At 42.8% G+C, this 25,911-nt stretch overlaps 1 protein-coding gene across 6 annotated transcripts in view; it reads left to right on the top strand.

Annotated features, from left to right (window-relative positions):
• LOC125466930 (rho GTPase-activating protein 32-like) overlaps positions 1–25,911 on the top strand; it is a 511,751-nt gene that overhangs the window by 186,471 nt on the left and 299,369 nt on the right. For 5 of the 6 annotated variants that reach the window (XM_059638930.1, XM_048562116.1, XM_048562117.1 and 2 more), the window contains one exon: positions 23,604–23,712. In XM_059638930.1, the coding sequence (XP_059494913.1) occupies positions 23,604–23,712 (109 nt within the window). Of the gene's footprint in view, positions 1–844; positions 901–23,603; positions 23,713–25,911 lie in introns of all 6 variants that reach the window. The other variant, XM_048562119.2, reaches the window with a different exon arrangement.

The following is a 25,911-nucleotide window of genomic DNA, read 5'->3' as shown; positions in this document are numbered from 1 at the left end:
TTAGTGAAGTCCATGTATGTAATATTCACTGCTTTACCCTTACCAATTACCTTGTCATTTCCTCAAGAGACTCAATGAAATGTATGAGACAAGACCTTCCCCCCTCAAAGCCGTGCTAATAGGGCCATTGCTGTCCAAATGTGAGTAAATCCTGTCTCGAAGCATCTTACCCAATAAATTACCCAGATTTTTTGTCAGGCTCACTGCCCTGTCATTTCCTGCCCTTAAACAAATGTATTATCTGTTTACATGAAACAGAAATAACTGGTGAAATTCAGCTGGTCTGGCAGCATTTGTGGAAGAAAGCAGAGTTAACACTTTGAATCTGGTGACTCTTTCAAGCAGTAACTCTGCTTTCCTTCCATGGATTCAGCGGGCCTGCTGAGTTTTGCTGGCAAACTTTGTTTTTGTTTCAGATCTCCAGCATCTGTAATTCGTCGTTTTATTTTTGTGTTGCACGTTTATATTGGTGTTCAGAGTAGAGAAGACTTCTGAGTGACATGATGCCTCACAAATCAGTTCAGGGGTGTTAATGCTACATGTTAGCAGGAAATAAATATTTCCCTTTAAAATATACCACAGACCAATGTCATGATCCTGTAATGGGAAAGAAATGTAAGAATTTGTCTAAGAAAACGTGCTACTGCTGATGAAATTGCAGTGTACACATTGTTGTCATTGTGTTTGTTAGTTTGTGAATATACTAGGTGGACGGTTTTCATGTACACTATTCTGTGAACATTGAACTATGCTTGAAACTTAAGTATCATCACAATTAGTGATATTTTACCATGCTGAGCATTCTTGTATTTTTTTTGTATTCCTCCTCTCTTTATTTCTCCAGAGGACATGCGTTCTGTTTTAGAGAAATTCTTTGGCTACTGGGATGCTGCCAGCACCGTGAGTATATGTGGCTTTCTGCTGTCAGTGAGTGGATATAAGCAAGGGAAGGGAGTCACAGTTCGAAAGGGTCTATAGACACTTAAGCCTTATTTACACTGTAACACAGTATAAATCAAGAAATACTGGGAGTTTTTAAGTACTTTAGTTATTGTGGGTAACCGTATACCTCATAAAGATTGAACAAATCAAATTGGTAAAAGAAACTTAGAGGACAAGTTTGTTGATTGTGTTCTTAGAACACTAGATTGAAAATTGCTTGACAAACAGCAGAAATAGATGGATATCTGCTGGGTGACAGGCAGTGACTAATAGGTACCACAAGGATCAGTGCTTGGGTCTCAGCTGTTACCAGATGCAGGAACTAAATGCCAGTATGTTGATGACACAGAATTGGGCAAGGTGGTGAGGTGTATGCAAGGAGGCCTCAAGGTGATTTACACAATTTGAGTAAATGGGCAGACACATGGCAGATGCAAAACAGCATGGCTAAATATGAAGTTGTATATTTTGTGAAAACAGAAAGGCAGAGCTTTGTTTAAGTGGTGATGTATTAGGAAATGTGGGCATAGAAAGGGATCTGGGTGTCCTTACAAACCGACCAATGAAAGTATACATGGCAGGTACAGCTAGCAGTTAGGAAGACAAATGGTATATTGGCTTTCATTTGAGTCCCATGTCTTTCTACAGTTGTACAGGGCCTTGCTGACACCATTCCTAGAATATCACATGCCATTTTGGTCTGCCTGTCTAAGACAGGCTATACGTGGCACCGAGGGAGTGCAACGGAGGTTCACTTGTCTGATATTGGGGCTGGCAAGACTGTCGTACAATGAGAGATTGTTTCGACTTGACCTGTATTCACTAGAGTTTAGAAGGATGAGGGATGAGAAGGAATCTGTGTGAAATGTATAAAATTCTTACAGGATTGGATGTTAGATGTAGAGTGAATGTTTCCCCCGATTGAGGAATGTAGAACCAGGGGTCACAGCCTCAGGATACTGGGTAGACCATTTAGGATTGAGATGAGAAAAGATTTCTTACTCAAAGGATAGTGAACTGTGGAATCCTCTACCACAAGGCTGTGGAGGTCAAGTCACTATATATTCAGGGAAAAAAAAGTTAAATATTAATGGCATCCAAAGGTATGGGGCAAAAGTGGGAATGTGGCACTGTGGTAGAAGATCAACTATGATCATACTGAACGATAGAGCAGGCTTAAAAAGCTGAAAGGTCTCCTTCTCCAAGTTTCTATGTTTCTGAAACATTGTGGAATGAACTAGGCAGCAGATTATTTTAGTAATCAAAACAAAATTAATTAATGATCTCACAGTTAAGGAATCTCTTTGGAAGGTAATCATAAGGAGAATGTTACATTCAGTTTGAGCATGTAAAACCTGAGTGTGAAACTAATATCTGTATTTTGATAAAGACATTTACAAAGGTATGAAGACAATGATAGGGCAAGATCAGTGATGTTACAGAAATGAAACTTAAGTGTCATTAATGGGGGCACAGATTTGTTGATAGTTCATCTGGCTCTCACATTTGACACCCAAGGTTGCAAATGTATTGGCTCAGGCTCAGACCATTTCCAAGAAGAGAGTGAGTTAGTGGCTTTGTGGTGGAGACCAAATGTATTTGTCAGCATTTAGTTAATGCTGGGGGGTGGGTGGAGATCCTTAGAGGACGTTTGATCTAGTGGGTTCAGAGAAGCAAGAAAAGCTATAGGGAGAGCTAATGAAATTGTCTCATTCTGAATGACATGGATGTCATTAACTCATTGTATTTGTTGGAAATGAGGAGGAATTAAGGGAAGAGAGTTTAAGATAACATTGTAGTGGAGAAAAGAAGCTGTGAAGGTGTTTTCTTTACATCTAGGATGAGCATGGAGTAGTGAAAATTGTGACAGAGGAGAGAAGAATTTTAAAATTACTTTTTCATGATCTGGTAGTGAATGTTTGAACTAGTTGCCTGCCAAATTTGTTCAAGTAGGCCACCTTTGAATGTGAGGTAGCAGAAATGATGGTAGAAGTAGAAGAAATGAATTCTAAAGAGAGTTAATGGTTCTGGGGGGGAGGAAGACATTAAAGGCAGGAATTGCTCTGGTTTTGCAGATCAATTAGTACAAAATAATGTGGTGGCTTGAGGACCATATGCTGGACAGTTGGAATTTTGAAGTGCCATTGTAATGGAATTGGGCTAGATCCCAGAGAAAGGTATGGAAATCATCAGAGCTTACCAAGAATAATGTGACTGCATGAGATTGTGGTGGGTGTTTATAAAGTCAGAGTCACAGCATGGTACAAACCCTTCGGCCCAACCAGTCCACGCCAAACATAATCCCAAACTAAACTAGTCCCACCTACCTGCACCTGGCCCAGGAGTTTGTATGGGAGGCAATATTATGGACGTCAAGTGGAGCAGTTACCTCAGACGGGGGAAATGTGATTAATTGAGATGGATGTTAAAATCACCTTGCATGAAAAGCCACTCAGTACAGCATTTAGGAATTTTTTAATACTTCAGCAAATTGTGGAGAATGAAAAATTAGTTTGAGAGATGATGGCTCAGAGGAGGGTGCTGGTAGAGTAAGGTGGTAGGCCAAGTGGTTTGGTGAAAAGAGACACACCACAACAGACACTCTAGTGAGTAACTAGAATTATTTTCTTAAAATATTAGAATAAGGCAAGGACAAAATCAGCATTTTTCTCAAGTAATTTTAAGGAAAAAGCTGTGCATACAAATATGCAATATCCAAAATCTAGCTGTCTAAAAACACTGTGTTATCTCAGATTCTCGAGCATGGGCAGCTCCTACTATCTCTGTATAAAAACTGGACATTTTTACACTGGAAATCTTTACTGTTTAAAAGCAGTTGCACATTTGGTTTGATCTGCTTGGAAAATGCTTGCCCAGAGTTGGAGAGGAACAGTCATACTAACATGCTTGTAGTTGACATCCTGCTGTACATTGAAGATGCCTTTAAGACAACTCAATTATGACTGAAAGAAAACAACAAAGCAGTAACTTAACATTTCTGAAATGCTGTCTTAGTCAGGCACTGACTGGACAAGTTGAACTCTATTCTAGAGATAATGGGAACTGCAGATGCTGGAGATTCCAAGATAATAAAATGTGAGGCTGGATGAACACAGCAGGCCAAGCAGCATCTCAGGAGCACAAAAGCTGACGTTTCGGGCCTAGACCCTTCATCAGAGGGGAATGGGGGGAGGGAACTGGAATAAATAGGGAGAGAGGGGGAGGCGGACCGAAGATGGAGAGTAAAGAAGATAGGTGGAGAGAGTGTAGGTGGGGAGGTAGGGAGGGGATAGGTCAGTCTAGGGAAGACGGACAGGTCAAGGAGGTGGGATGAGGTTAGTAGGTAGCTGGGGGTGCGGCTTGGGGTGGGAGGAAGGGATGGGTGAGAGGAAGAACCGGTTAGGGAGGCAGAGACAGGTTGGACTGGTTTTGGGATGCAGTGGGTGGGGGGGAAGAGCTGGGCTGGTTGTGTGGTGCAGTGGGGGGAGGGGATGAACTGGGCTGGTTTAGGGATGCAGTAGGGGAAGGGGAGATTTTGAAACTGGTGAAGTCCACATTGATACCATATGGCTGCAGGGTTCCCAGGCGGAATATGAGTTGCTGTTCCTGCAACCTTCGGGTGGCATCATTGTGGCAGTGCAGGAGGCCCATGATGGACATGTCATCAAGAGAATGGGAGGGGGAGTGGAAATGGTTTGCGACTGGGAGGTGCAGTTGTTTGTTGCGAACTGAGCGGAGGTGTTCTGCAAAGCGGTCCCCAAGCCCCCAAGAACTCTATTCTATATTGGTTTCAGCTAAAAGCACACGGAATGTGCCCTCGAAACGTAAGAACCCGGGTCCGTGGCGCTGTGAGGGTGCAGTGCTAACCACTGATTATATGTGAACAATTAGTTATTTTCATAAGCCATAGATCCTAGATCAGGGATGGCAGCAACAATGGTAAAGAGGATCTAATTACTGAAGAAAAAAACGAGTATGAACCTAGAACCAGTTAAACTAGCTAATTCCAGTATGTAATTCATTTTTACATTATTTCCTACCCACCTTTCGATGTCAACTTTTTAATAAGATTTTGTTTTATAATTTTTGTTTGTGAGATGGGCTATGCTAGCATTTTTTGCCTATTCCTAGTTGCTCTTGCGAAAGTGGTGCAGCTTGTGGTGGGGACAGTTTCATCTTCAATGTCCCATACCTTGCCTAGGTTGCTAACCTTTATACATAAGAAGTGAGAATAGTTTTATTGTTACCAGTATTTGCATCTGTGGGGTCATTTATTTGAGTAGATATCTAGAATTTACTATGCCACCATTTCCCCACACACCGAAATGCATGCACCTCCCCACGTCCCATTCTCATAACTCCCACACAGTAATCAGACACTGTTCTCTCTGAAGTCATCCAACTTCTCAAACATAGTAAACAGCCTCAATTAAAGCACTGTCACTGCACTTCGTTTTAGTCTAGTTGCTGGTGTCAGTGAAGTATTGTTGCTAACCAAGGGCAAGAATGCCTATAACAGGAACAGAATCTGTGAAGTTTGAAGTTACTACTTACCTCCCCTCTGAGACTCTAGATTTTCCCATATTCAGACACTTGAGTGCCTCAATCTGGTCCAATGTTGACACACAAACATCCTGGACCCACTGGTATTTGCAGCTGCAAGTGTTTCTGAATTCAAAGCATGCTTTCCTCACTGGCAGCCCCTTTTTAGCAGCAGGCAGCCAGTGAGTGCAGGGCTAGTTCTATAATCGCCGTTGTTACCTTAGAAGTAGCAATGCAACCCCAAATATTACCTAAAATGTTAAAAACTATTCTATTCATTCAGAGATCTAAATAACATTCTGAAGAATCGGGTTAAAATTCCACCATGTCAGTTAGTGGAATCTGAATTCAATAGCAATCTGGAATTGAGACTCTGATGATGACCATGGAACCATTGCCAATTGTCAGGAAAGCTCAAAAATTGTTTGCTAATGTGCTTTATGGAAGGAAACTGCCATCCTTATCTGGTCTGACCCTTAAGGGACTCCTGACCCACAGCGGTGTGATTGACTTTTAACTGCCCTCTGGGATGGGCATTAAATGCTGGCCTAGCCAGCAACACCTCATCCCGAGAATGAGTAAAAAAAATAAACCAGGGTTGCCCACATTACTGGTTTGAGTACCACTGGTGTCCACCAACCTGTTTAGTTCTGTCTCTCATTTTGAATGGATGGCATATGGCAGTGTCCAGTGCGATTTTAAGACAAAATTTCTCTCAGCCAGTAACTGACACTGGATGGCCTTATTTCGTAGACATCCTGTCTCTTAAATACACTTAGTGCAATCAGAATTTGTCCATGTACCTCTGAAATAAAGCATGGTGTCAGGTGACCCTGAAAGAGAGCCTTATTTGGTGAAACAAGCTGCAAGAAATTACTATTGTCAGTAGGTATTAGGATTCAGCAGCCACTCCCATCTGCAGGTCGGCCTACGAAAAATTGACTTGCCCCTTGTCAAGCCATTTAACAGACTTTTGATCAAGGGCAATGGGTATATATTTGCACGTAGTGCTGGATTAACAACAGTATTGAATTCAGTACAGATTCCGATCAATCTTTTGTGATTTGTAGGGAAGGTGATGCCAATGTTGTATAATTGCTGGATTGCTAATCCAGAGACCCAAAAAACTGCTGCCCTTGTCTGGCTTACATGTTGTTCCAGACTCCTAGTAATTTTGACTTGAAATACTGTCTGGTCAGTAAGTTCTGGCCGAGCCAGTGACATTCACATCCCCCGAATGAAACGAAAGCCTGTAAGTTTAGAAATCCCTGGTTTGTGAATAATGTTGCAAAAGGCTATGTTGTGAGCCCCCATGAAGTCTTTGTTTATTATGTATTACGAGAGTCACTGGACAGTTATTTTATATGTTGCATAAATGATTAGAAGTCCAAAACTGACAGAATTGCGGATGTTGTGGGCCTGTTTCCACACTGTAGGGAATCTAATCTACTCTAATCTGCAGAAGTAGATTTTCCTCTAATCTCATGGATAAGTGGAATGGTGACAATTTGTTTTGCAAACAAATTGCTGAAAAAACTTGGCAGGTTCGGCAGCATCTGTGGAAGGAAATCAGACTGAACCTCGTGGGCCCAGTTCTGAAGAAGGGTAACTAGATCTGAAACATTAACTCTGATTTCCCTCCTCAGCTGCTTCCAGACCTGCTGCGTTTTACCAGCAATTTCTGTTTTTGATTGCCAAAATCCATTTCCAATGCTGCAAAGTGAATGGTGACCTTTATGTTTTTAATTTGTAAGTTTGTTGCTTGAGTTTTGTGTAAACATCTCACTCATCGGGCGGCATGGTGGCTCAGTGGTTAGTACTGCAGCCTCACAGCACCAGGGACCCGGGTTCGATTCCAGCCTCGGGTAACTGTCTGTGCGGAGTTTACACATTCTCCCCGTGTCTGCGTGGGTTTCCTCCGGGTGCTTCGGTTTCCTCCCACAGTCCAAAAATGTGCAGGCTAGGTGGATCGGCCATGCTAAATTGCCCATAGTGTTCAGGGGTGTGTGGGTTATAGGGGAATGGGTCTGGGTGGGATGCTCCAAGGGGTGATGTGGACTTATTGGGCCGAAGGGCCTGTTTCCACACTGTACGGAATCTAATCTACTCTAATCTGCAGAATTATTTCTTCCTGTAATCTCGTGGATAAGTGGAATGTTGACTGTCTGGAAAAATGTTAAGAACAGGAAGTAGCCTTCTGTTTTTCCCTTAATCCCTGATCTTTGCATATTACCCATTTGGATTCATCATCTTCAGTTACTTTCCTAGGTAAACGACGACAAATGCACTCTCTTGCTCTTATTTGAAATGATTTTCTGCAAAAGTAAATGAAACTAGAATCTGCCTCTCAGTGCACCATCCTGGGATCCAGATCTCAAGATAAAACATTGACAACAATAACAAGTAAGCTCATCTTTACACATTGTAGTAGGCATGCCTATTCCATCTCCTGTTGAATTCCAGTTGTTAAATGTGAAATCTGTTTCAGCCTCAGCATGGGCAGGAAATGCAGGAGTTCAAGACTTTCCCATGATCCTATATTTTTAAAACTTGTTTATAGAATGTAGATTTCGCTAGTGAGACCTCCCTAATTGTTCTTGAGAAAGTGATAGTGAGCTGCTGCCTTGATCAGCTGTGTTCAACTTGTCTTTGTGCACCTGCAGTGCTGTTAGTTCTTGGATCTATTTCCAAGACACAAGAGTTTATGGCTTGGAGAGCAACATGTAGATGATGGTATTTTCCCGTGATTCTACCCACTGGTAAGTTGTCACAATGATGGTGTTGCGGGTGTGTGCACTCATACATACTTTGGATACTTGGGCAACCTACAGCAGTGAATTCAAAGCGCTGGAGAAATAGAACCAGTGGTGCTTTTACATGATCCTTCAAATGCAACAGGATGTCCAATATGCATGTCCATTTACGAGCTAAATCTCTTAGTATCAAGCTGCTCACTTTGCTGAGCAGGACATGTCATTCACATGCCTGACACCAAATTTGTGAAGCAACTGCTTTAGTCGGAACTTAATCGTGTCAAGAGACTTCTTGGGTAAGCAGAGGTACTGAAGGATGTCTTCACAGGATCCCGGAAAAGATCCAACAATCCTGCTGACCAATGGCTTGTGACTGACCAAAGTGGGAAATAATTTTTTTGGGCAGTCATCAAATGAAGTGAAGGTAAGGTGGCATAGAGAGTATACAAGCGACAAAGTGACTCACATTAATCAATGCTTTATGCGCCACCTTCTCTATTCTGTGGCAGAGTCTATAGAGTACAAATTAACTTCATCAATCAGTTAACAACCCATTAAAATGGAGATGTGGAAGGAAATAAACAATTTGAAGTTGTACACAGAAGCAATAGTGCTAGATTGCTTGTGGTTGAAATGTAACGAGTTGAAGCAGGTTGTCTGGTGATGTGTAGAAGTTTGTATACTACATGTTACAGCGATTTTGCTCAGTTGAACGTTGAGGTGACTATTGATACACTTATAATTCAGTTTCTCTCTGGGAACACTGGATTCAGCAGAGGCAGCAGGATGGCTTCTTTGATAAACGAGTATGCTATGGCAGGTTAGTGGTCGTGTTTCTGGACTAGTAATCCAGAGGCTCTGGCTAATGTTTTGTTGATAGTTTAAATTATACCATGGCAGCTTGGTATGCAATTAATGAAGTTAAAACATTAAAGTTAGTCTGAGGAACTATCATTGATTATTGTAAAAATGCATCTAGTTCTCTACTGAAATTTAGGGAAGGAAATCTGCTATCCTTCCCTGAACTAGACTGTAGATGACTCTAGTTCCATAATAATGTGGTTGAATCCTGGGAATAAGTCCAGAAAAGTTATTTGGGTGGAACTGAGATATAAGAAAGGAATGATCACCTTAGTGGGATTGTCCTGTAGACCCCCCCCCAAAAAAAAAGTCAATGGGAAATTGAGAAGCAAATTTATAAGGAGGTTTCAGTTATCCGTGAGAATAATAGGGTGGCTATGGTAGGGGATTTTAATTTACCAAACATGGACTGCGAGTGTCAGTGTTAAGGGCATGGATGGAGAGGAATTTAAGTGTGTACATGAAAAATTTGATTCAGTGTGTCGATGCACCTGCTGGAGAAGAAACTTGACCTACCTACTGTTGTGAAATGAGGCAGAGCAGGTGACTGAGGTGTCAGTGGGGGAGCACGTTTGGACCAGTGCCCTTCGTTATTTTAGAAAGAGTGAAATTAATTAATACAATGATGGAAAAGGATAGACCGGATCTAAAAGTTAAATTTATAAGTTGGAAGAAGGTCACTTTTGATGGTATTGGGCAAGAATTTTCAGGAGTTGACTGGGCATGCAGATGTTCCTAAGTAAAGGGGCAGTTGGAAAATGGGAAGCCTTCAAAAAATGAGATATCGAGAGTCTAGAGACTGTATATTCCTGCTGTGGTGAAGGACAAGGCTGGTAGGTGTGGGGAATGCTGGATGACTAGAGAAATTGAGGTTTTGGTCAAGGATAAGAACACATCAGATATAGATAGCAGAGATCAAGTGAATCCCTAGAAGAGTCTAAAGGCAGTAGGAGTATACTTAAGAGGTGTAAAAAAGGGGACATGAAAGAGCTTTGGCAAATTGGGTAAAGGAGAATCCAAAGGGATTCTATAAATACATTAAGGTCAAAAGGGTTACTAGGGAGAGAATAGGGCCTCTTAAAGATCAGCAAGGCTGCCTGCATGTAGGACCGCAAGAGAAGGGAAGGATACTAAAGAAGTATTCTGCATGAGTGTTTACTGTGGAGAAGGATATGGAGAATAGAGGATGTGGGAAAATAAATTGTGTCATTTGAGAAATATTCATATTACAGAGGAGGTGGTACTGGACGTTTTAAAATGCATGAAGTGGATAAATCCCTGGAACCTGATCAGGTGTACCCGAGAACTATGTGGAAAGTGAGTGAAGAGATTGCTGGGCCCTTGCTGAGATATTTATATTGTCATTAGCCAAAGACAAGATGCTGCAAGACTGGAGGTTGGCCAGCGTTGTGCCACTGTTTTAAGAAATGTAGTAAGGAAAACCCAGGGAACCATAGACCAGTGAGCGTGGCATCGGTGGTGGGCAAGTTGTTGGAGAGAATCCTGAAAGACAGAATGTACCTGTATTTGGAAAGGCAAGAACTGATTAGGGATAGTCAACATGGCCATGTGCATGGGAAATCATGCTTTACTAACTTGATTGAGTTTTTTGAAGAAGTAACGAAAAGAATTGAAGAGGGCAGAGCAGTGGATGTGATCCATATGGACTTTGGTAAGGCGTTCAACAAAATTCCTCCTAGTGGACTGGTTAGCAAGGTTTGATCATGTGGAACATAGGGAGAACTAGCTATTTTGATACAGAACGGCTCAAAGGTAGAAGACAGAGGGTAGTGGTGGAGGGTTGCTTTTCAGACTGGAGGCCTTTGACTAGTGGTGTGCCACAAGAATCGGTGCTGGGTCTACTGCTTTTCCTTATTTTATATAAATGATTTGGATGTGAACATAGGAGGTATGGTTAGTAAGTTTGCAGATAACACTATAAAATTGGAGGTGTACTGGACAGCAATGAAGATTACCTCAGTAACCAGGGACCTTGATGAGATGGGCCAAGGAGTGGCAGACGGAGTTTAATTCAGTTAAATTTGAGGTGCTGCATTTTGCATAGACAAAGCAAGGCAAGACTTATACATTCAGTGGCAAATCTTGGGGTGTGTTGCTGATCAAAGGGACTTTGGAGTGCAGGTTCATAATTCCTTGAAAGTGGAGTTGCAGATAAATAGGATAGTTAAGATGACATTTGGTGTGCTTGCCTTTAGTGGTCAGTGCATTGACTTGGGAGGTTATGTTGCGGCTGTGCAAGACATTGGTTCAGCCATTTTTGGAGTATTGCGTGCAATTCTGTCTCCCTCCTGTAGGAAGGATGTTGAGAAACTAGAAGGGCTTCTGAAAAGAGTTATGAGGATGTTGCCAGGGTTGGAGGGTTTGAGCTATTGGGAGAGACTGAATAGGTTGGGGCTATTTTTCCTGGAGCCTGAGATGCTGAGGGGTGACCTTACAGAGATTTATAAATCATAATGGGCATGGATAGGGTAAATAGGCAAGGTCTTTTCCTTGGAGTGGGGGGGGGAGGTGGTCAGAAACTAGAGGGCATACGTTTAAAGTGAGAAGGGAAAGATTGGAAAAGTAAGTAAGGGGCAACATTTTTCACATAGAGGGTGGTGCATGTGTGGAATGTGCTGTCACAGGAAGTGTTGGAGGCTGGTACATTACAATATTTAAGGGCATGTGGATGGGTATATGAATAGTAAGAGTTTAGAGGGATATGGGCCAAATGGGACTAGATTAGTATAACATATCTGGTCAGCATGGACAAATTGGACTGAAGAGTCTGTGCACGTGCTGTATACCTTATGACTATATACATACCGAAGCAGCTTCACAGACTCATATAGAGCAGAAGGTGGTTGCACAAAAGGGTACATGGGATATTGGTGTGGTAGCACATTCCTTTCACTGTTTTCCCCTGGCTTCTGCTTTTTCCTGAAGGCAAGTCTTGAGGTGCACAATGCTTTCATGGATGATACTCATCCATGTTGGACATTCCCAGTGGCAAATAGGAATTCTGCCCATTGCCACTGAGGCATTGAGGGTATCGCTGAAGTGGTTCCTCTGTCCACCTGGAGTCTGTCTGCCGTTTCAAAGTGGGGTGTGGACCGCCTGCTTGGGCAATCTCGTGTTGGCCTTGTGGATGGTGTGCCTAGCCCATTGTAGCTGATCAATGGTGGTCTGTGCCTTGACATTGGGGACGTTGACCTAGTTGGAGCCACTGGTGTTAGTACATCTTTCTTCCCATTGGATTCGCAAGATCTTGCACAAGCAACGTTGGTGCTACTGCTCCAGCTCCTTGAGGCGTCTGCTGTTGACACCTCAAACCCATATAGGAGGGCGGGAACCACCACAACTTTGCTAACCATGATTTTGATGTCGGATCTGAAGTTGTCCTTAAACAGCCGAAGGCTGCACTAGCACACTGGATGTATTGCCGGATTTCCTCTCCAATAGCTGATTTGGCCAACACGATATTTCTAAGGCCATTGGAAGTGGTCAACATTCTCCAAAGCCTCTCCATAGACATTGGTGATTGAGGGTTCGCTCTATAATGCCAGGCCAGGTTGGTGTAGTACCTTTTGTCTTGCAGATGTTCAGGATGAGACCTATGCTCTCATATGCTTCTGTAAAGGTGCTGACAATGGTACATTCTCTGGGATTACACATATGCAAGCATCATCAGCATACTGCAGCTAGATGACACTGATTGGGTTGACTTTCGTTTTGACTTGAAGGCAGTGGAGGTTGAATAATTTACCACTGCTTCTGTAAGTTAGTTCTACTCAAGCAGGTAGATTATTGGTGGTGAGGCGAACCATTGAAGCGAAAGAACAGTGTTGGGTAATGACACAGCTCTGCACGATACCAGTCTGAATGAGAATGGGTTACCATGACTGCGATGTCATTATGGAGCAGGCAGAGGATGGTGACAAACTTCATGGTCCAACCAAACTGGAGAAAGAAGCTCCATAATACTTCCTGGTTGATGGTATCAAACTCATTTATAAGGCTGAAGAAGGTGGTTTACAGGGGTAGGTTCTTTTTTCTGTGTTTCTCCTGCCGCTGCTGCTTGTGAAAATCATGTCCAATATGCCCTCTATGGCCAAAAGCTGTGTTGTGACTCTGGATGGAGTTCCTCAGCCTCCGGGAGGAGATGGTTGAGAAGAGCCTTGGCAATAACTTTTCCAGTGGTCGACATCAGCAAGATTCTGTAGTTACCACAGTTGGACTTTTTCCCTTTTATGAAAACACTCGTGACTGTGGCACCTTGGAGTCCTTCTGGGATGCTCTCCTCCTTCCAGATAAGGCAGACAAGGGCATGTAGCTGCAGCAGGAGGACTTTGCCTCCTTACTTCAGTGCCTCCGCGGGGATATTGGGTGCACCAGCAGCCTTATTCTTAAGCTGGCGGACAACCTTCTCTATTTCGTGGAGGACTGGGTGTTACTGAGCTGGTGGTATGTAGCATACAGTAGGATAGATTCAAGGATGCCCAGATCGATGCCAGAGCCCTGTTTGAGGAGATCTCTGAAGTGTCCCCAACAGTTGTTTGATGGCTTCTTTACCATTGATAAGAGTCACTCCTCCCTGGGCCAACAGTGGGGTGGGGCATTGGGTGTTTGGTCTGTAAGTGGTTTTGACAGCACAATATAAACCCTGCATATCATAGTTGTCAGTCATTTGTTCGGCCTCCAGTGCTTTCTCCACCCACCATCCTTTTTTATCTTCCGGGTTTGTTGTTGAATCATGGCCTTCAGTGGCCCATAGGCCTGCCTTTTCTCTCTGAGCTTGGTTGTTGTTTTACACTTAGGAATATTATATGCTTTTGGCTTAACAGTTCTTGGATCTCTCCATCATTCTCGTCAAGCCAGTTTTGGAGTTTTCCTGGTTGAGTGAAGGGCTGAATTTTTGCAGGCATCTGTGATGGTGGTATTGAGAGCTGACAGAGGCTGTTTGAATCGTGTGACTCGATATTGCCAAGGGTCATTAGGTTTGTGGAGACGAGTTGGTTGAATGAGGCTATTTTTTCCAAATCTTTGGGTGCCTCAATGTTGGATTAGTATGAGTGAGCACAGGGTGTACAGAGTGGCCAAAAGTGTTAACATGTTGGATACAACAGCAGGCTAGGCAAAGTCAACCTGTGGAGGTTTGCAGAGCCCCCTAACTCTTTGTTTTTAACAAGGGTTGTTTCTGACATGTTTGTGTGGGAAAGCAAGTTACAAATTGCATGGCAACTGTTGAAGTGATGAGATAAACTGGAAGAAGCAGTTTAAAATCCGGGGTCCTTTCACTTTAGATGGAAATGGGGAGGATCATGAGCCTGGAGCCCTGTTCCATGGAGAATTATTTGATGTTGGGACACTGAGTGTGATTCATTTGTGCAGGCTAAAATCCACATATATTCACAGACATAGCCCTGTTTGTCGAAGGTAAAAGTGAAATGTCTACTTATTGAAAAACGTTGCACTCCATCAGTGCCCTCGCTAATTACAATAGACATGCCTAGTTTGAATTTAATTAGTTAACTATGAAGGCCAGATGACAATTCCTGCTGCATTGCCATGCCAACCACAGTTTAACCAATCAGCACCCTCTGATGCAGCATAAATTATTGCTTCCTTTCTAAGCATGTTTATTTTCTTGTGGTTTAACACTGGTGAAAAGCTTTGAATTCATGTCACCTTTTAGCGCTGTTTTGTATGAACAAACAATTCCTTTTTGTTTAAAGTGCTCCATCTATTATTAATATAACATATTCAGTTGTAATGAACTGGGTATTTTGTACAAAGAAATTTCAGAGTAAACGTTTGTCAATTTATTTCAGTCCAGTAATTTTGTGTAGTTATATAATATGATCAATGAGCCTGGTGATGAGAGAAACACGATGGCTTCTGATTTCATTCCAGGATCATGGTTTTGAAATACATATAATTGAAATGAATGACATTGTATTTAGGAAGAGAGAAAAATGTTCCCGTTTGGACTGCAGCATGAGTGTGCCTCTTGAAACTATCCTCCAATCTCAATAATCTCAGTTAACAAAGTGTTGAGCTAGATGAACACAGCAGGCCAAGCAGCATCTTAGGAGTTCTTCATTAGATTTTTGCTGGGAACATGAAATGCAATTGAGTACAGACCCAGAGTCCTCAGCCTTAACCTCATGACAAGGCCTTCATCCCTCAGATCCTTCTTATGAACTTCTTCTGGATCCTTTCCCTGGCCAGCACATCCATCCTTAGATAAGGGGCCCAAAACTGCTCATAATAGTCAAAATGCAGTCTGACCAGAGCTGAATACAGTCTTAGCAGCACATCCTTGCTTATGTATTCTCACCCTCTCAAAATGAATGCTGACATTACATCTACCTTCCTAACTGCCAGCTCAACTTGCATGGTAACCTTGAGAGAATTCTGACCTACGATTCCCAAATCCCATGAGCTTTAGATTTCTGAAGCCTTTCCCCATTTAGAAAATAACCAAATCTGTATTCTTCCTACCAAAATAGATGACCTCACACTTTCCCACATTGTATTCTACATGCCTCTTCTTTACTCACTCTCTTAGCCTGTCCAAGTTCTTCTGCTGCCTCCCTGCCTGGATACTGCCTGTCCATCCACCTATCTTTGTGTCATCTGCAAACTCAGCAACTATGCCCTCAGTTCTTTTATCCAGATTGTTGAAATGTAACATGAATAGTTGTGGTGCTAACACCTGCCTGTTGTGGAACTCTGCTAGTCACTGGAAAAAGATCTGACGATGACACCTTTATCGACAGTCTGTGTCCTCTGCCAGTCAGCCAATCCTGTCTCCATGCCAGTACCTTGCTTCTCATACCATAGATTCTTGTCTTTTGTAGCAGCCTACTGTGTGGCACCTTATCAAAGCCTCCTGAAAATCCAAATAGATCACGTCCACTGATTGCCTTATAAGTAACATCTATTTTAACTCCGTTGTTCAATTGCTATTAATGAAGCAAGCTCAAGAATAAAGTTTGTTGCATGCAGTTTTGTTAAGAACCATTCAAGGAAGAGAACACATATGGTTTGCAATTTCTGCCTTGTCTATTCTATAATTAACTTTGGCCAAGTAGTTGTGGAGGTTACTATCTGCTAATTGCAGTCTAATTTCAATCTAATTTAGTCTGCAGTTCGGACTGTATTATACATGGCCTCAGTATCAAAACATTTGACATCTGGAGGGTGTATGCCAACTATTGATAACTTGTTGTTTAAAGCTCGCATTTTAATTTCAACATTAACGTGCTGAATGAGAGCTGAAGCACTTGTGCAATGGGTTGCAAAGTTGGGTAAAGTACTTGTGGATTGGGAGTCAGGATGTTACAATTTGGTATTTATAAAATGCTAGGAGGGAAGCAGTGTGTGGTCCATCTAAAAGATGATGTACTTTTTCTTAGACATTCTAAAAGGATTTGTGTGAGCAGCAGCTTATGGGTTTGCAGGCGCACTCAAGAGTGGTCAAATTGTAACGTGTATCAAACGGCTATAGAGTTATCAGGCCAAGCTGCAGTTTTACCAAGACAACAAGGTTTTGAAGTTAGCCAATCAATTTGAACCAGGCACTTAAGATACCAAAAATCAATTAAATTGAAATCTGATGGTTTTGACAACATTTGACCAGCCCTGTTGTAAGAAATTAATATGTCATCTAGGATATAAAAGAAGGGCAGTTGAGCGAAGACAGGGGGACTAACTGCCATCTGCCAGAGTTAATAGTTCTCAGCTCTCGAGAGAATCACTGACTTTCACAGCCTCCTCTAGGCCTTACAGAAAGCATCATCTAAAAAATCAAAAGTACCAATGGCGCAACTAGTTCATATTCTTGACAGAAGAATCAACAAAGAAGGTGTTTCTGACAGAACATTTGACAAAGAAGGCATAGAGCAATCCAGAAGATATGCAAACTGGCTGTAATTTTGAGGTACTAAATTCTATTTTTTTAAATTTTATGCAAGTGGGACTTGTATTTATTGGAACAGCATACCATTAGAATTTTGTTTTATTCAGGAATAGTTAAAAGGGTTTATTTGGTTTAACTGTTTAAAGTTAGATAAATTGTTACTTGTTGATTTTTAAAGTGAGTATCGGGTTTATTTTGTTTAACCACTAGAAGTTGTTGAAAGGCAGGTTACACCACTTTTCACATTCCTTTTACAGATTATAAGGAGATATGCTTCTTTTTGGATGTTTCAGTTTTAATTCTCAAAGGGGGCGCTTTATAACAAATGTTACAGTAATTATAGTAGAGACAATTAATGAGCGTTGTCTGTAGTTTGAGTTAGTACAATTGGTGTTTTGCCCAGTGCTGTTTCTAGTTAGGACTACAAATGCAGTTTTTAACCAATCGGCATTTTCTTATACAAATGTACCCTTGAATATCATTGCTGGCTTTGTGCAGTGAAGTTTGATTGTTGAGATCAGATTTAAATACCCTGAATAGCACTTGCATTAATGCTGAGATCCCCACTTCAAGTTTTGTCCATAAACTTTGCAGTGTGCAAGTTCTAAAATAATATCATCCTTTTGTTTCCCTGTCAATATCTGTCTGTATATTCTTGCAGGTTTCAGATTAAAGTGATATGACAGTGAGTTCTGTTAGTTTTCTCTCTGTAGTTCTGTAATTTCATCAACTTGAAATAGTAGCCCTTGTGTTTTTTGCATGGAATATGCCTGAACTGCTGAGTATCTCTAGCATTTTGTGTTTATATTTCATATTTCCAACATCTGTAATATTTTACTTCTGTTTCATTGTCATTGGTTTGCTCCAAACAAATGCCAGGCAATGACCATTTCTAATAAGAGACAATCTAACTACATCCTTTTTACATTCAATGGCAGTATCATCACTGAATCTCCCACTATCAACACCCTAGGGTTACCACTGACAAGAAACTCAACTGGATTCGCCATAAAAATACAGACAGGAGTGTGATGAAATACTCCACACTTGACTGGATGGATGCAGCTCCAATCACACTCAAGAAGCTTGGTACCACCTAGGACAAAGCAGCTTGCTTGATTGGCACCATACCCATTGGCATCTGCGCCTTCCACTCATCACTATCTAAAAGATGCATTGCAGGAATTCACCAGAGATTCTTAGACTTCACCTACTGAGCCCCATGACCACTTTTGTCTAGAAGGACAAGGGCAGCAGATACATTGAACATCGCCATATGCAAGTTCCCTTCAAAAACACTCACCATCATAATGTGGAAATCAATCAGTGTTCCTTCACTGTCGTTGGGTTAAAATCCTGTATGGCATTGTGGGTCAACCCACAGGACATAGCCTGCAGTGGTTTAAGAAGGCAGCTCATTACCACCTTCGAGGCTAACCAGGAATGGGCAATAAATGCTAGCCACCCAGCAAAATCAATGTCACACAAGTGCATCTTTTAAAAAAAAAATCCACCTCTTCACTTGTCTCACTGAGTAGATATATTCCACACGTTATCACGCACACTTGTACCCCCTCTCCCAATCACTATAATTTTAGCCCATTGGTAGAGTTCTAACCAAGTTGGAGAGTCCCATTTGAACAATCTGAGCACACATTTGTAGTCTGACTTCTCGTGCAGTACTAAATGAATGCCATATTGCCACAGATGCTAATTTCAGATGAGCTAGTAGACTGACGCTGACATTGCTTACTTACACAGTGAAAGAAATGAGGGAGGGTCACTGGACCCAAAACGTTAACTCTGTTTTCTCCTTCACAGATACTACCAGACTCGCTGAGCGTTTCCAGCAACTTTGTTTTTGTTCATCCACAGTTCTTTTGGCTTTAATTTACACTTAGTTGTATATAAACAGAAATCACACAACACCAGGTTACAATCCAACAGGTTAATTTGAAACCACAAGCTTTCGAAGCACTGCTCCTTTGTCAGGTGAAGTCCTTTGTACACTTGTACATGTGTGTATTAATCATGGAAAGACAGTAATTCACATCTAGCTAACATGATTAATTGAGCTTGCTTGTATTTTTAAATGGATTGAGGGTAAAATAGCTGATGTTATGGACTACCAAAAATAAATTTAATTACATTCCACTTAATGGACTTGCAAGCAAAGTTGATACTTGTGGAATAAAAGGAATTGTGACACTATGGAGACAAAGTTAGCTGCGTGACAGGAAACAAAATGGTGGTAAATGATTGGTTTTTCAGGTCGAAGGATGGTGTATGGTTTCCTGGAAGTCAATCTGAGGACTGCTGCTTTTCATTGCTTTACTAGTAACCGAGACAATGATGTGCAGGGCACAATGTTAAAACTTACAGGTGACACAAAATTTAATGTGTGGCTTTTGTTCATTTAACACTCCTAGTGTGACAAACAGCATACCAAATGAATACATGAAAATGAAAATCACTTAGCAGTAAAAAAACACATATAACACATTATCTTCCTGACCTCTAATTGTTGCATTAAAAATCCTATTTAACGCTGATCTACATCTCAAATCAAAGCATTCACATTAAAAGAACACACGAAAATCTCTTGATGTATTTAAAAATAGATGTCTTAAATGCAATATTTATAACTGAAAGAAAATGCATACCGCACATTAATGTGCTCTAACTGTTACTGTTCTTGGTTCGACATCTTCCAAGTCAGTCTGTGGAAATTGTCACCTGTAGCACAAGTGGCAGGAAAATGTACCGATCTCTTTGCAGAGAGCTAGATAACAAAGTGTGAAGCTGGATGAACACAGCAGGCCAAGCAGCATCACAGGAGCACAAAAGCTGACGTTTCGGGCCTAGACTCTTCATCAGAGAAGGGGATGGGGTGAGGGTTCTGGAATAAATAGGGAGAGAAGGGGAGGCGGACCAAAGATGGAGAGAAAAGAAGATAGGTGGAGAGGAGAGTATATGTGGGAGGTAGGGAGGGGATAGGTCAGTCCAGGGAAGACGGACAGGTCTAGGAGGCGGGGTGAGGTTGATAGGTAGGAAAATGGAGGTGCAGCTTGAGTTGGGAGGAAGGGATGGGTGAGAGGAAGAACAGGTTAGGGAGGCGGAGACAACCTGGGCTGGTTTTGGGATGCAGTGGGAGAAGGGGAGATTTTGAAGCTGGTGAAGACCACATTGATATCATTGGGCTGCAGGGTTCCCAAGCGAAATATGAGTTGCTGTTCCTGCAACCTTCGGTTGGCATCATTGTGGCACTGCAGGAGGCCCATGATAGACATGTCGTCTGAGGAATGGGAGGGGGAGTTAAGATAGTTCGCGACAGGGAGGTGCAGTTGTTTATTGCGACCCGAGCGGAGGTGTTGTGCAAAGCGGTCCCTAAGCCACCGCGTGGTTTCCCCAATGTAGAGGAAGCCACACCAGGTGCAATGGATACAGTATACCACATTGGCAGATGTGCAGGTGAATATCTGCTTAATATGGAAAGTCATCTTGGGGCCTGGGATGGGGGTGAGGGAGGAGGTGTGGGGGCAAGTGTAGCACTTCCTGCAGTTGCAGGGGAAAGTGCCGGGTGTGGTGGGGTTGGAGGGGAGTGTGGAGCGGACAAGGGAGTCACGGAGAGAGTGGTCTCTCCGGAAGGCAGACAAGGGTGGGGATGGAAAAATGTCTTGGGTGGTGGGGTCGGATTGTAGATGGCGGAAGTGTCGGAGGATGATGCGTTGTATCCGGAGGTTGGTGGGCTGGTGTGTGAGAACGATGGGGATCCTCTTTGGGCGGTTGTGTCAGGGGCGGGGTGTGAGGGATGTGTTGCGGGAAATGCGGCAGACGCGGTCAAGGGCGCTGTCGACCACTGCGGGGGGAATGTTGTGGTCCTTTAGGAACGTGGACATCTGGGATGTGCGGGAGTAGAATGCCTCATCGTGGGAGCAGATGCGGCGGAGGTGGAGGAATTGGGAATAGGGGATGGAATTTTTGCAGGAGGGTGGGTGGGAGGAGGTGTATTCTAGGTAGCTGTGGGAGTCAGTGGGCTTGAAATGGACATCAGTTTCTAGCTGGTTACCTGAGATGGAGACTGAGAGGTCTAGGAATGTGAGGGATGTGCTGGAGATGGCCCAGGTGAACTTGAGGTTGGGGTGGAAGATGTTGGTGAAGTGGATGAACTGTTCATGTTCCTCTGGGGAGCAAGAGGTGGCGCCGATACAGTTATCAATGTAACGGAGGAAGAGGTGGGGTTTGGGGCCTGTGTAGGTGCGGAAGAGGGACTGTTCCACGTAACCTACAAACAGGCAGTCAAAGCTTGGGCCCATGCGGGTACCCATGGCCCCCCCCTTTGTCTCTAGGAGGTGGGAGGAATCGAAAGAGAAGTTGTTGAGGGTGAGGACGAGTTCGGCTAGGCGGATGATCATGTTGGTGGAGGGGGACTGGCGGGCCTGTGGGACAGGAAGAAGCAGAGGGCCTTGAGGCCATCTGCATGAAGAATACAGGTGTATAGGGACTGGACGTCCATGGTGAAAATGAGGTGTTGGGGGCCAGGGAATTGGAAGTTCTGGAGGAGGTGCAGGGCGTGGGTGGTGTCACAGACGTAGGTAGGGAGTTCCTGGACCAAAGGGGTGAAAATGGAGTCCAGATAGGTGAAGATGAATTCGGTGGGGCAGGAACAGGCTGAGTCAATGGGTTGACCAGGGCAGGCAGGTTTGTAGATTTTGGGAAGGAGATAGAAACGGGCCGTGTGGGGTTGGGGAACAATAAGGTTGGAGGCCGTGGGTGGGAGGTCCCCTGAGGTGGTGAGGCCATGGATGGTATTGGAGATTATGGTTTAGTGCTGAGGGGTGGAGTCATGGTCAAGGGGGCGGTAGTAGGAGGTGTCGGAGAGTTGGCGTTTGGCCTCGGCGATGTAGAGGTCAGTGCGCCATACTACCACTGCGTCTCCCTTGTCTGTGGGTTTGATGATGAGGTTGGGGTTGGAGTGGAGGGCTGCCCGTTCTGCAGGGGAGAGGTTGGAGTGGGTGAGAGGGGTGGAGAGGTTGAGGCGGTTGATGTCTCGACGGCAGTTGGCGATGAAGAGGTCGAGGGAGGGGAGGAGACCTGGGGGTAGTGCCCAGGAGGAGGACTTGTGTTGGAGGCGGGTGAAGGGGGTCAGTGGAGGGAGGGTTAGACTCTTTGCAGAGGGCTGCTAGTTTGAAAGGTCTACTCCAGTATTAGAAACAGGATGGATTCCAGCTTCGGGTAACTCTCTGTGTGGAGTTTGCACCTTCTCCCCATGTCTGCGTGGGTTTCCTCCAGGTGCTCCGGGTTCCTCCCACAGTCCAAAGATGTGCAGGCCAGATGAATTGGCCATGCTAAATTGCCCGCAGTGTTCAGGGGTGTGAGGGTTATAAGGGGATGTGTCCTGGTGGGATGCTGCAAGTTGAGATGTGGACTTGATGAGCCGAAGGGACTGTTTCCGCACTCTGGGGAATCTAATTTAATCATACTTTTCTAATTCATGTTAATATGAAAATGCATTAATGTAACGTACCCTAAACGTGAGCTACTGCCTCAACTATGGGGAGGATAATGATAGCCCTCAAGGTCATGGACCGGTGGAATAGATTGACGTGGCAGACTAAATTTCATGTTTAGAAGTGTGAATTTTTACACTTGTTTGAAAGAAAGGAAGGTTATTATAAACTGTGCAGGTATGAAAGAAGTACTACTGCAGAAACCTGTTTTTCCTGTTCAATAATGAAATGAGGGCATTGCTGGCTCGGCCAGCATTTATTGCCCATCCCAAACTGCTCAGAGGGCAGTTAAGAGTCAGCTACATTGCTGTGGGTTTGAGTCACATGTCGGCCAGACCAGGTAAGGATGGCTTTGGATTTTGGATCTCACGTGATGGCTGGAGCCATTAGTACATCCATGAGGCTGTGGATAAAGCATTTAAGGAAGTGGTCACGGTGCAGGTTGGGAGCATGCAGGTAGATGAGTAATGATGAACTGTAGGCAGTCTAAGAGAGCAAAGTAGGTGGTGCAGATATCTTCTGACACACCCATACTCTCTCTAATTGGTTTCCCGTTTTGCATACTGACATAGGTGATAGTTTCTGAGAAGAATGCGGTCAACCAAGTTTGTAGCATCAGTGGGTGGCTCATCTGTGCAGGATGGAAGAGTAGAATAGCATTCTGATAGGGGTTCTTCAGTTACGCAGTGGAGAGCAGGGTCCTAGGTTCAAAATTTGGAGATGAGTTTGGTTGGAATTACGGTGTATGGCCAGGGAGGTGGAATATGCCGTGGGCTTATTGCAACAGTAGGGGAATTGGGATCGAGGCAATCTGGGAAGCTGGAGCTGATATGCCATTACTAACTCCTTGAAGTGGTCCATCATGATAGATGTCAGAGCAACAGGACGATAGTCATTAAGGCATGTTGCTTGATTTTTCTTTGGTACCAGGATGATGGTGATCTTCTTGAAGCAGGTGGGAGTCTCACATAAGGAGTAAGGGGAGGTTAAAGATGTCTGCATTAGTCTGAATTGTTACGGGATCTTTTTCATGAGTGTGTAAATTTTTGCTTTATCTGTTCCTGTTTGCAGATTGAAGAGAAACTCTCCAATGCTAGAGGAAGATGATAATGTTCCAAAGCTGCTGCTGACTCTACCTCCTCGTGATCGACTGGATTGGGAAGAGACAATCAGTGCTATGGTAAAGTCTCCATGCAGAATATTCGTATGGTTCTCCATTTCATTTGTTGTTGTGCATATATTAAATTACAGCTATGCAGTTAAATCAACAATGCCCTTGCAAATTTGAATGGGTTGATGAGTGTTATCTGTGCAAGTCTGCGGCAACACCAGGATGTGCCACGCCTGTTAATATTGGTTTGAGCAGAAAAGAGGCAAAGCCAAGTATCAATATTTTCACATGGTCTTCAAAAACGGGTATGCACACATCTTCAAATCCATTACTGCAGTGCTGAAAATCCATCCTCATCTGACTTACTGATGCAGAATACTGATATAAATGGATAGGACTGACTTTCAGTGATTTTAAGAGAATGAGATGTGCAACCACAACTTTTCCAAAAACTAAACAAGTGTTCAACCTGGAATTGGGAATTAGTGAACTATATGTGCCTTTGTCAATGTCAGCTCAACTGAGATGACACTGACTCATGAAATGTGGTTTACTTGAATCATATGTTTTATTTTGAAGCAAGTTGTTCCAATGCTTTTGTGTGAAGCATGGCAATGGAATAGCATAATGCACGAGTGCATTCATGATAAATTGGCAAACTCAGTGACTTCTGTGAAGAGACATTAAATGAATGGAAATGAGAGGCAATAGTACTGTGAGCTCCTCAACCAATTATTAACCGAGTGTTGGTTATCCTCTGACCTGTCACATCACTGCTGATCTCAGAGTGTTATTGACAGACCTCAGGGAAGAAGTGAAATGTTATCAGCCTGCATCATATGACTGGCTCATGAAGACCAACAGACATGCCATGAGAGCCAGAATATTTGTGTTGAAGTTACAGAAAAGAAGTGTTACTGATAATGTGACTCATGTTTCCATAGCTGCCTGAGGTTTGCATTCTATTACTCAGATTCTGCTGATCAAACTAAATGAAGGTGATATATATTATTTCTTCCTTGATTCTTATTGGTGAAGTTCCTTGTCCCTTTAGTCAAGTAAAATGCATGGTTTGGCAAAATAAACATAAGAGACATACAGAGATCATAGATCTCTAATTCGCTGCAAAATACAAATATTAGATCCCCAATTCACTTTGCCTGTATATATTAACAAATTAACTTTTCAGTACACTGTACTTACACGTATGATGACCTTTAGTTTTTCAGGATTTCATGTGGAGATAGTGCTGTATTTAAAAAGTATGACTTGTGTTGATTTGGTTTTGAGGGAATCGCTCTCGAATCTAAGAGTTCTGCTTAGAGGCAAAAAGATCAGTCTAGATCTTTTCAGAGGCACTTCTCTCATAACCTAGCATGAAAAAATGCCATTGAAGATAATACCAAAATTGAGAGATCACTGCTATGAAAGCATAAGACGATAGGAAGTAAGAACAGGAGTAGGCCATTCACACCCTCGAGTCGTCTCCATCATTCAATATGGTCATGGCTAATCCGACACTCCTAACGTTTGTTCTACTGCCCTTCTCCATAAATGCAAAATTGTCCTACTGATCAAATCTTTCTGTCTCTCAAAGACTGAAGAATGACCATTGGAGTTCATTGGAGAATGAAGATTGGAGCTCTTACTCTCTGAAAGAGAAGGTTGAGGGGTGACCTTGATAATGAAAGCATTTAATAAAATGTGTGTGAAGTTGTTTTCATTTATGGGATGTACAAGATTAGGGTATACGATTTTCTTTTTCACTAATTCATTTATGGGATGAAGCTTCCGTGGCTGGACTAGAATTTATTACTCATTCCTATGTTCCCTTGAAAATGTGGTAATGAGATTATGTCATGAATTGCTGCAAAATAAAAGATGTGATAAATCGGAGGGAATTCAGGGAGACTTTTTTATAACTAAGTAATGATAAGTGATCCTCCATACCAAATGGTGTAGTTGAGGCAGAAAGCATGCACATTTAATGGGAAGCTAGAAAAATACAATACTACCTGGAAATATCAAAACCTCTGGGCCCGTGTAAAGTTTACCAGCCTAATAGGTTGTTTTGACTGATCCAAGATGGTGATGGACCAAATGCATTTGTATAAAATAATTACATTCTTTGTAAGGTGAGACTGATGCTATGAAACTGTACAGATTAAGTAAAGAGCTATTGTTCCTTAATGGTTAGCTGCCAACATGACACTTCAGAACATTTGCATACAAAACACTTTTTTTCTGATTTGATTCTGTATTACAGGT

The sequence above is a fragment of the Stegostoma tigrinum genome, chromosome 32, assembly GCF_030684315.1.
Source record: "Stegostoma tigrinum isolate sSteTig4 chromosome 32, sSteTig4.hap1, whole genome shotgun sequence".
NCBI lineage: Eukaryota > Metazoa > Chordata > Chondrichthyes > Orectolobiformes > Stegostomatidae > Stegostoma > Stegostoma tigrinum.
This window is presented reverse-complemented; position numbering and strand designations above follow the sequence as displayed.